Here is an 11,312-nt window from a genome sequence, read left to right on the forward strand (position 1 = left end):
AGAATAAATAACTTGAATTAAAAAAAATATATATAAATACATAAATTTAACAACATAAACAAAACTGATATTTACGAAAGTTTGCGGAAGAAAACAAAACTTTTCAGGTACAAAACCAAAAATAAAATGAAATTAAGGTAACCAAAGATTGAAAAACAAATATAAAAGTAAAAAAAAAAATTGCCCTAAAAGAAGATCCAAACAGCATTTGGAGAAAACAAAGCTTCATATATAGAAATGGGAACACATTTAATTTAAATTGCAGAGAGTCCCCATTAGAGATCAATTATAGTCGACAAGTTACAATTCCATGGAGAACTAGAGAAATTTCTTCCTCAAACTTTCTCTTTTTTTTCTTTTCAAAGTTTAAACTAATTTTTATGAACAAATTAAAGCATATTATTACTTACTATTACCATACGCTGAAAAGTAAAAATATACACATATATTACACCGGCCTGATTGATCGAAAAATAGAGGCTGCTGAATTGCATCAGAATTCAGAACAAGAATGGAGTCGGAGAAAACGCCGGGATCACCACCGGAATCGCTGCCGGGCTTCGCCTGAAAGAATCACAAGAAGATTATTTATTTAATTTTTTTCTTTCGTCAGATTCCATTTCCAGAAAATAGTTCCGATCATGGTATTAAATAAATCAATATATCGGTTATAAGACAAAGATTCAAAGGAAATTTCTGAACGGACAAATACCTGAATTCGTTACTGTTATTACGGACGTGAGCTCTGTCGTCTCGAGATCCGTTCTTCCTTTTTACCGATCGTTCACTGTCCGCCGTCCGATCATCACTCTTCTCTCTCTCCATCACCACCAAAACTACTTTCTCCTCCGAAATCGCTCCGAGCGATGGCTTCCAATCGGCGCCGGAAGGCAGCGACGGGCCTCGTTTTCTCCGCCGCTGTTTTCTGGCGGTGGTCGGAGCCAGAGATCCAGTATCCTCCGTTCTCTCCGCCGCCGCCGTCTCCGGATCCTCCACGCGACACATATTCACCGGCACGCAGCAAGAAACGAACTCGAAAATGAACCTCATCGGAAAACTAACCGCTCCGTCGGAACGAGAACGACGGTGCCGACGACGCCGAGAGAGAGGAGAGGTATGAGGTACCAAAAATTTACAGTCGCTACCATAGAATGATACGGCGGCGGTCCATTTTTGCTGCGTCGTCCGTCGTCGATTTACGGCAAGTGGCGGTGGTCGTAATTTCTCTCAGTCGAGCGAGCTTGTTCTCAATTTATAGAAACCGTTGGGTATTGATTTTCCGGTGCCTGCATTTGTACTAGTCTATGTCGAAATTACTAAAACGCCCTTTATTCCCTGCTCTGAGTTCACAATTGCACGGGCAGTTTAGGAATTTACAATTGCCCTATTATTTTCCTACTATATGTCCATCATTAACTATTGACGTGACAGTTATGACAAAAAAATTAGAAAAAATAAAATAAATAGTGATGGGACACGTTAGATATTGTATTGATAATTGATGATATAATATGGGTCAATTAAATAAAATTAATCAAATTAAATATAGACCAGCTCATTTTGTTTCTCCACCGTTGAAAAACTTTTTGGTCACAGAATTTTCAAAATTTATATTTTAATTTCTTTCTTTTTTTTCCCTTCATCCTAAATTCAACGATTATGCCATGTAAAATGGTACCATCAATTTTTCAGATGGTGTTTAAACTGCTCACCTACTTTTGCTTATATTTTAATTTATAAACTTTTAAGGTCTTTTTCTTCTTTTCATTTATGAACTCTTAAATAGAATTGTTTAAGAGTTTTAGTTCATCGTATAAACTTAAAAAGAAAAATTTACATCTCAGGTAATTCATCAACTTTGAATGAAGTAGATCTCAAGGAACGAGGGAGTCATGATTCCAAAAATTTTGAAAAACAACTATTTTGATAACTATTTTTATTTTTTTGTTTTTATTTTTAAAAAGTAAAAATCATATACGTTTGATAATTATTTTTTATTTTTGGAAAACAGAAAACAAAACATATTAAATTTGAAATATATATTAGAGAGAAAATTCTATCTAGAGTAGAGATGATAATAGTGTGAGGCGGGAATGAAGTTGCATTCTCTCATTCTCATTCTCGTACTCGTTAAAATCTTTAAAGAAAAAAAAATTATAAAGAAAAAGAAAAATGATAGTAAGAACAAAATTTAAAAATAAAATTAATATTCGAAATATACTTTTTAGCAAAAAAAATATATAAATAAAAGATATAATGAAAGACAATTGAATGGAAAAATAAGATATAATTTTCAGAGGAAAAATAGACTCGGAAGAGAGAAAAAAATTTAAAAACGAAATTGTAGAAAGAAATTTCGATAAAATATTACATTTCTAGAGAGGAAAATGAGAGCATCTATTGGAACAAAAAGAAAAAAATAGAAATATATAAAGATGAAAATTTTGGAGAGAGAAAATAATAATAAATATTTAAAATGCGAAAATTTGAGAGAGAAAAAAATAAATTTTAGGGTTGAGAAATTTTAGACGAAAAAGATTTTAGTAGGAAAAACTAAAATTTTAAAAATAGAAATCAGTTTTTGAAAAGTAATTTTTTCCCTTAAATTTATCAGAATTTCAAAATAATTTTTGAAAAATCAAAAATTGAAAACTGAATTGATTGCCAAATTGAGCTAACTTATGTTCGTAGATGTATTGTGACTTTAGAATATTATTTGAATCCCCTAATTTTTCAAATATCATTTTTAACCTAGGGCATTCATGTTTATTTAATTCTAATTAACTTTTAAATTCTTCTAAAGTTTCAAAAGTATTTTTTTTTTTTTTGTTCTCATGGTCGTTTTATCGTTTTTAGTACAACAAGTTAAGAGTATGGAAGTTTGAACCTCCCAATCTAAGCGAAAAAGTAGGCATCAACAAACAAATTAAGAGTATAGAAGTTTGAACCGTTGACCTATGCATCATGATGACCTATTGTTATTTTATGGTTAATGAATCAAGAAATGTGAATGACATGACTTAAAATATGTTGTCTACGTAAAGCTATGTTAGAGTTATGTAAGTGGGTTGAAGAGAGTATTAAATGATCAAATAACGACTGCCCAATAACATGAAAGAAAAATTATGTTTTAATAACATATAGAGAGGAGAGTGGAGAGTGATTTTCTGTAATAGAGCGAAGGTTCTTCCTTGAAAAGAGCGGGATAGAGAAGAATAATGACCTTAAGAGCAACTATAATTATCTCTATTTTAGAGGTACGAATATTAGTGTTCTGATTGATTGGAGGATAGTTTCAATTTCTCTGATGTTGGTGTATTGTTTAGGTTTATAAAGATAGCGAATGATGTAAATTATGTAAATTATGTTTTAAAAAACGAATAGAGAGGAGAGTAGAGAGTGATTTTCTGTAATAGAGTGAAGGTTCTTCCTTAAGAAGAACGGGATAGAGAAGAATAACGACCTTAAGAGCAACTATAATTATCTCAGTTTGAGAGGTACGAATATTAGTGCACTGATTGATTGGAGGATAGTCTCAATTTCTCTGATGTTGTTGTATTGCTCAGATTTATAAAGAAAGTGAATGATGTAATTGTAGGAGAAATATGCATAGAAAACTTAAGAAAACACAAAATTAAAAATCCGAACCCAACGTGGCAGCAAGAATTTTGTTTTAGTAATTGATCTCGATAGTTGATATTTTGGTTGGATTACTGTGTGTACCTTTTGGTGAGGGATTAGTGCCTTAACCACTCGAGCGATGCTTGGTTTGACGTGAACATTTAAGATTCTGCTTTGGTAATTACATGGTTTTTAGTTCGCAAGTTATGGATTTACTGTAACAGATATAAAGTAAACATTTCTTTAAAGACAAAAATGATTTTTTTTTTTCCTTTTTAATTTGAAGAATTAAAATAGACCTTTCAAAGTTTACGACCAAAATATAATAAATCCGAGAGTTACTAAAATGGAATTTAAAGCTTAAATGTAAAATGAAGTTTGTCTTCTGTGATTGTAAGTCAATTTTCTGGTTGGTTTAAAACTGATTTCGATAGGCTCAAATTTTTATAAAAAATATTAATACCTAATTTAGGTGCCTAGTGTTAGATAATTGAAGTTTTTTCTTAATTCCAGTCGTAAAGTCTGAAGGAATAAACAAAGCCACCTTAATGAGGAAGTGGTGTTATATCTGGTGACTAAACTTGAGAAGTATATATAGAGTTATTATCAAATCTAAGAGAATGTTTGGCTCATATCTTAATAAACTTGAATTTATAAAATCGAGTTTGATAGTCTCCATTAATGTGTTTGAATGTTACAAAAGAATAAGAATAAATTCGGAGTTGGAGAATTCAAATTTCAGACCAAGAGAAAGTATATAATTAAATTATCTTGGGTTTGGATTGTAAATTTGTGGTTTGGTAAAAAATTGTGTATTAGTTTTATTAGTCTAACTTTATGTGACGTAGGTCTATTTTGCTTCTAAGATTAGAAATTCTAGGCAAATCAACGTATTGAAGACTCAACTTTTTTTTTATTACCCATGAGTCGGTGCGCCTTTGGCCTTTTTATCCCTGTACCTGGGATATATTCACTGTCTCTATATCCGTACGTACAGTCATTATTTGGTGGAGTTGAACCCAAGATGATATTACTTGAAGCCCCAAGTCACCCAAGCTCCCTTGAGGACACTAATTAAAGACTAAACTATGCTCTCCTCCAAACTCGAAAGGGGAAGAAAAAAAAACTATGCTCCCTTTTTTTTCTTCATATTTTTAACCGAAATGAAATGCATGAAGATAGGAATTAAAATTATTTAAATTAAATAAGAAAAATAATGGTAATGACTAAAAAAAGAGGTCATAAATAAGAAAATGAAATAAAATATTTCAAAAAATACAAGAACCATTCATAATTTAAAATTGTCATTTAAAAGAAAAAAAAAAAACTCTCCATTGCAACATTTATGTGTCTTTTGATATTTCTAGAAATCTGTTTGACATTATTGTAGAAGAAAAGAACAAGTCAGAAGAAGGGAAATAGCCCAAAACATATGAGATGACAAAAAGAAAACACATTCATACAATTGTCTCAATTTGAAAATAAAACTTACAACCAAAACTTTTGTCCTTAAATGATGACAAAGCATATAGAATTTAAAATCCCCATTGTTTGGTTACTGTCATTCTTAGTAATTGCTTCAACAATAAGGCAAATATGTGTGTGGTTTTGTTTTATTTATTTATTTATTTATTTTCTTTTATTTTATTTTCTTTTCTTTTATTGTATGGGGTGGCAGCCATTTGATTGCATGATGTAACATTGAGAGTGGTTTTAAGTGTACTCAAATGCTTAAAAACAAATAACCATTTCGTTTTATTTTTTATTTTAAAAAATTAAACTTACAAATATTACTTTCAGACAAAATTAAGTAGTTTTCAAAAATGTTTTATTATGTTGAAATTTGGCTAAAATTTATATTTTCAAGATAGGTGAAAAACTTATTAATGAAATTGTATAAAAATACGCATAATTATGTATATATATATATAATTTAAAACGTGAAATAGTTATCCAACCACATCTTTGAGTATAACTTAATTTTGTACTTTTTTATTTAAATTATATTTATTTTATTATTCCTTTTAAATCTACATTATTTTTATAATTTGTTTTTAAAACTACATTATTAATGAAGACATCAATGATCTTCTTTATAGGTCCAGAGCAGAACAAAACACTTGGTGAATTTCGTGATCGTTATTTTTTTTTATTATCATTAAATTCATCCCTGTAACGAATCAATTTTTTACTACATATTGATGGTTTTAATCCCCTATTTCTATAGCAAAAATAAGCAAAAAATAATTTAGAAATTTAAAGAATGAAATAAAATGAAGAAACACAAAACTCCAAATCGGAGAGAAACTATGACCCAGGGAAAATCCATTTTGTAAAAAATTATTACAATCACACAAATTTCTTTCATCGACACCAATTACACAAAACACTATTTCAGACAAATATCGCTCAGTTAACTATAACTGATATATCGAAGGTCATGAGCTCTTTTTATAATAGTTCGAACACATCTCTATCTTGTACATTTTCAATGTGAGACAATTTCTAGCACTTGGAGCACACTCCCTCCTCCTTATATGACTGCAAATTTCAATTTTAATATTTTGCTAAAATCCAATATATAAATTGGAGTTGTACTCAGAGGTCTTTTAGTCAAATCTTAAGACAAAGAAAAAATGTACCAGATAACCTGATGTGCACTTTTGAGGGCAAACTACGAGAAACTACAAAATCTTTTAAGTATTTTATATATAGTTTTTATTTAGAACAAACCAAGAGGGGTGCAGTTGTCCCCTCTTCCTTCTTCACTCCACCTTTTGTAATATGTTACTTGTTTGAATTCTCGCGCACATATTTATAATATTATATTTTAAAACAATTAAAATAATTTAATGCATTAAATTTGTTTTGAATAAGAAATTGGTAAGTAATTAAAGCAATTTTGGCTAAACACTTCATTCTATTAATCATTTAAAGAAATACCAAACACTATAAACACTCCCCCAAAATATTTTTAAATTAAAATTATTTTGAAAATTTATCTTGTTATTTAAAGTTAATAATTTAGACTTTTATATCAACAATATTTATATGGCAAATTATACATTCTTTAATGAATTATATTATTCGAGTATATGTTATATCTTTTTATATTATATCTACTAAACTTTACTTTAACTAAAAAGTACTCGGGTTAAAGCATATATCCTCAATCAAAAGGTCGTCCGTCCATTTGAATCATCATCCCTACAAATCGTTGGACTAAAAAAACTAAAAATAAAAACAATAAATAGGATTATCAAACGTATTTTGTTTCTATTTCCTTTTTTCTAAGAAACAAAAAACAAAAATGGTTATCAAATGTATTCCTATTTTTAGTTGTAGAAAAATTAGAAACAAGAAACAGGAAATAAAAAACGGGAAATAGGAAAGTGAGAACATTACTAAACGGACCTATAGTATTTTTGTTATCGAGTACTTTTTATTAAATTACTTATGAACGCTAATCGTTATAATAGAAAACATAGTTTGAAGTACTCTCAAAGTCACTCTTATTGACTCGATAAGCTATGTTAAAATAATCATTTGATAGTTTATCACAATTCAATTATTACCAATCTGAGCAATATCTCAAACTGGTTAAGACAATATATTATTGATGTTGATGCGTGGATTGTGACCTTCCAGTTCTCCTTCTCTCACACACCAAACTTGATGATTAAGGGAGCGGATACCTGCAAAACAAACCCAATCTAAACCGGTGTGACCTCTATCACACGGGCTTCGATGCCTAAGTCAGCAAGGAGAGTAGAGAAGTAATCAGTTTCTCAGTTTCTAGTATGGAACTTGATTACCTTAGGGTTAAGCACATGATCTATTTGTAGCCACTTGGGAGGTTCTAGAATCTTCTGATCGGTGCCCTAGACCTACGTTGTGAAGGCCCAATGGTTTGAAGGCAACAGAAGAGCAAGAGTGCTTATGCTTGGCCCGAGCGGAAGTATTCGATAAGTTGGAATTGGATCCAGGCGAAGGAGATCGGGCTGTGCCTTGGCCCGAAGGCCCAAATAAGGAGTTGGCGCCTCGGTGCCGGGTCGGTGCTTTGGCATTGCGATGACTCCGGTTTTGGGTCAGCTTTAGAGTGGTCGGCCCTCACTCGTTGGTGATCCCTTAGTATGAATTCTCATCCTATTTCAGATCATTTTTGTCCCTATAACAATGACCCCCACTCTCAAAATAGAAGACGGATGATTGTGTCAAGACTTTTGTTTTGAGAGTATCTGTCGTTTGCAGCTATCATGAGATCATAGCATAATTTACATGCGTATAGTGGCTGATTACACCAAGGTTTCTAACTCATAGTTTTGGATTTTTTTTTAATGCTTAGTTTTTGCTATTGGTAGGGGAGCTCAAGTTGTTTACAAACAAGAATATGTATATATTATTAGATAATGTGTATATAGTTCCTAAAATTAAAAGGAACTTAATTTAAGTTTCTTGTTTGTTAGAACATTTGTATTCCATTTCTTTTAATTTAAATGAAGCGTTTATTTCAAGAAATGGTGTCAATATTTGTTCTGCTTTGCTTGAAAACAACTTGTATGTGCTAAGACCAACCATAACTAAAGCAATTTTAAATACCGAGATGTTTAAAAATGCTAAAACTCAGAATAAAAGGCAAAAAGTTTCTCACAAAGAAAATACCTATCTTTGGCACTTTAGATTAGATCACATTAATCTCAATAGGATTGGGAGGCTGGTTAAGAACGACCTTCTAAGTGAGTTAGAAGACGATTCTTTACCACCATGTGAATCTTGTTTTGAAGGCAAGATGACCAAACGACCTTTTACTGGAAAAGGTTATACAGCCAAAGAGCCCCTATAACTTATACATTCAGACCTTTGTGGTCCGATGAATGTTAAAGCTCGAGGAGGGTATGAATACTTCATCTCTTTTATAGATGATTATTCGAGGTATGGTTATTTATACCTAATGCAACATAAGTCTGAAGCCCTTGAAAAGTTCAAGGAGTACAAGACCGAAGTTGAAAATAAATTAGGTAAAACCAATAAAACACTTCGATCCAATCGGGTGGAGAGTATATGGACTTGAGATTCCAAGACTATATGATAGAACATGGAATCACATCCTAACTCTCAGCCCCTGGTACACCTTAACAAAACGGTGTATCAGAAAGGAGAAACATAACCCTGTTGGGCATGGTTCGATCAATGGTGAGCTATGCTCAGTTGTCTAACTCGTTTTGGGGTTATGCAGTGGAGACTGCAGTTTACATTTTGAACGTAGTTCCATCAAAGAGTGTTTTGAAACACCCTTTGAGCTATGAAAGGATTGTAAAGCTAGTTTACGTCACTTCCACATTTGGGAATGCCCGACACACGTGCTCATGACTAACCCAAAGAAAGTGGAACCTCGTTCAAAAGTATGCGTATTCGTAGGTTATCCTAAAGAGACGAGAGGTGGTATTTTCTTCGATCCACAAGAAAACAGAGTGTTTGTATCGACAAACACCACTTTCTTGGAAGAAGACCACGTTCGAGATCATAAACCACGAAGTAAGGTAGTGATAAACGAGATTTCTGAAGAGGCTACAAATACGTCAACAAGAGTTGTTGACGAAGCCAGCACATCACGTCAGTCACATCCACCTAAAGAATTGGTGGTGCCTCAACGTAGTGGGAGGATTGTATCACAACCTGACCGCTACGTGGGTTTAACTGAAACCCAAGTTGTCATACTTGATGACGGCGTCGAGGATCAATTGACCTACAAACAGGCAATGGAAGATGTTGACAATGACAAATGGGTCAAAGCCATAGACCTGGAAATGAAGTCTATGTAATTCAATTCCGTTTGGGAACTTGTAGACCAATCTGACGGGGTAAGACCCATAGGGTGCAAATGGATCTACAAGAGAAAACAAGATGTCGAAGGAAAGGTACAGACCTATAAGGCGAGACTTGGGGCAAAAGGCTACACACAAAGGGAAGAGGTGGACTATGAAGAAACCTTCTCCCTTGTAGCTATGCTCAAGTCCATAAGAATACTTTTGTTCATTGCCGCATATTATGACTATGAGATTTGACAAATGGACGTCAAGACTGCCTTTCTAAATGGCAATCTTGAAGAAAGTATTTATATGTCTCAACCCGAGGGGTTCATAGCTTAAGGTCAAAAGCAAAAGGTTCGCAAGCTTAAACGGTCCATCTACGGATTGAAACAAGCATCTCGATCTTGGAACATAAGGTTTGATACTGCGATCAAATCTTATGGTTTTTTACTATATATAAAAACAATAAATAGGATTATCAAACATATTTTGTTTCTATTTCTTTTTTCTAAGAAACAAAAAACAAAAATAGTTATCAAATGTATTCCTATTTTTAGGTCTAGAAAAAAATTAGAAATAGGAAATAAAGAACGGGAAATAGGAAATGAGAACGTTACTAAACGGACTATAGTATTTTTGTTATTGAGTACTTTTTATTAAATTACTCATGAACGCTAAAGGTTACAATAGAAAACATAGTCTGAAATACTTTCAAAGTCACTCTTATTGACTCGATAAGCTATGTTAAAATAATCATTTGATAGTTCATCACAATTCAATTATTACCAATCTGAGCAATATCTCAAATTGGTTAAAGACAATATATTATTGACTAAGAAGTTGGAGGTTCAAATCCTCATTCCACCCTTGAAAAATGTAACAATAATGATAACAACTCAACTATTATCTCAGTAAAAAAAAAAAAAAAAAGGAAAACAACTCTTATGAGGAAGACAAATAATTCAACTTATAAAGTTGTCTACATTTTCAACAAGTTGACATTATTTCACCTTAAAGTACCCTTTGTCAAATAATTAAAAAAAAAAGGAAATGAAATATGATATCTCAAATCTTTTTGTGCAGCTAATGTTGATTAAGATATAAATTTATGGGTCTATTCTTACTGTGACCATTGACATTACAACAAATGTAGGGCCTTAATTGACCATCTACATTGAATCTTTTTATATAATTATATTCTCTAAATAGATATGTACTAATTCCTTTTCTTTTAGAACCATGACATTTTTGGATTGTCATGGAAAACTCGAATTCGCAAGGAATTCTATCCCATTGGCTTTGAGGAGGACTAGTAGATTCGATGGCGTTTGTAGAAATGATTAGATTAGGCAGTACTACCCACGATTCTGATCCAAAGGGAACAGGATGAGGCAGAAGTACTTGCCACGCATACTAGTGCCAATTAGATAAAACGGTTCCAACAACATCAACTTCCTGTATTAGATCGTAGCATAAATGACTAGAATTTGTTTTTCAATTGGAAGTGGTACATATTGTGGTTGTGATCTGCAGGATCCCAAATGAATTGGCTTATTCGAACTGGTATGCGAGACGAGACTGGAACCAAGACCAAGGGCAGGAACTCCACCAACAGGATGACAAGAAAAGGAATGGTTCGAATACCATCTACTAACATCATCGAAAAACATTGTTAAAATACTTTTACGAGAAGGTTTTATAGATGTAGGGAGATCGGTTTGGGAAGTAAGAAGAGCCCCTTTGACATCTCTTTCTTCATCTGCAAAGAATTCTCGATGTGAAAACACAGAGACAAAAGACTGATCTTTGAATAGGAAAAAGAGTGGATCTGCAGGATCCCAAATGAATTGGCTTATTCGAAAAAAGCCTCTTTGTTGACCT

At 32.4% G+C, this 11,312-nt stretch overlaps 1 protein-coding gene across 1 annotated transcript; it reads right to left on the bottom strand.

The window, feature by feature from the left end:
* Positions 1–230: 230 nt before the first annotated feature.
* On the bottom strand, positions 231–1,239 carry LOC111012872 (uncharacterized). The gene is made up of 2 exons (XM_088118086.1): positions 713–1,239; positions 231–564 (listed from the first exon to the last, which is right to left on the bottom strand). Exons 1-2 carry the CDS (start codon positions 1,048–1,050, stop codon positions 501–503), a joined length of 402 nt encoding a protein of 133 aa, XP_087974212.1. The 5' UTR covers positions 1,051–1,239; the 3' UTR covers positions 231–500.
* Positions 1,240–11,312: the final 10,073 nt, after the last annotated feature.

The sequence above is a fragment of the Momordica charantia genome (genome assembly GCF_013281855.1).
Source record: "Momordica charantia cultivar OHB3-1 chromosome 10 unlocalized genomic scaffold, Mcharantia_2.0 BLBB01000010.1, whole genome shotgun sequence".
Taxonomy (NCBI): Eukaryota; Viridiplantae; Streptophyta; class Magnoliopsida; order Cucurbitales; family Cucurbitaceae; genus Momordica; species Momordica charantia.

Excerpts from the sequence above, each read along its gene's own strand:
- LOC111012872 (XM_088118086.1), bottom strand. The coding sequence starts at position 1,050 with ATGAGGTTCATTTTCGAGTTCGTTTCTTGCTGCGTGCCGGTGAATATG. Across the intron at positions 565-712 it reads AATAACAGTAACGAATTCAG|GCGAAGCCCGGCAGCGATTC; the intron begins GTATTTGTCCGT and ends TGATTCTTTCAG.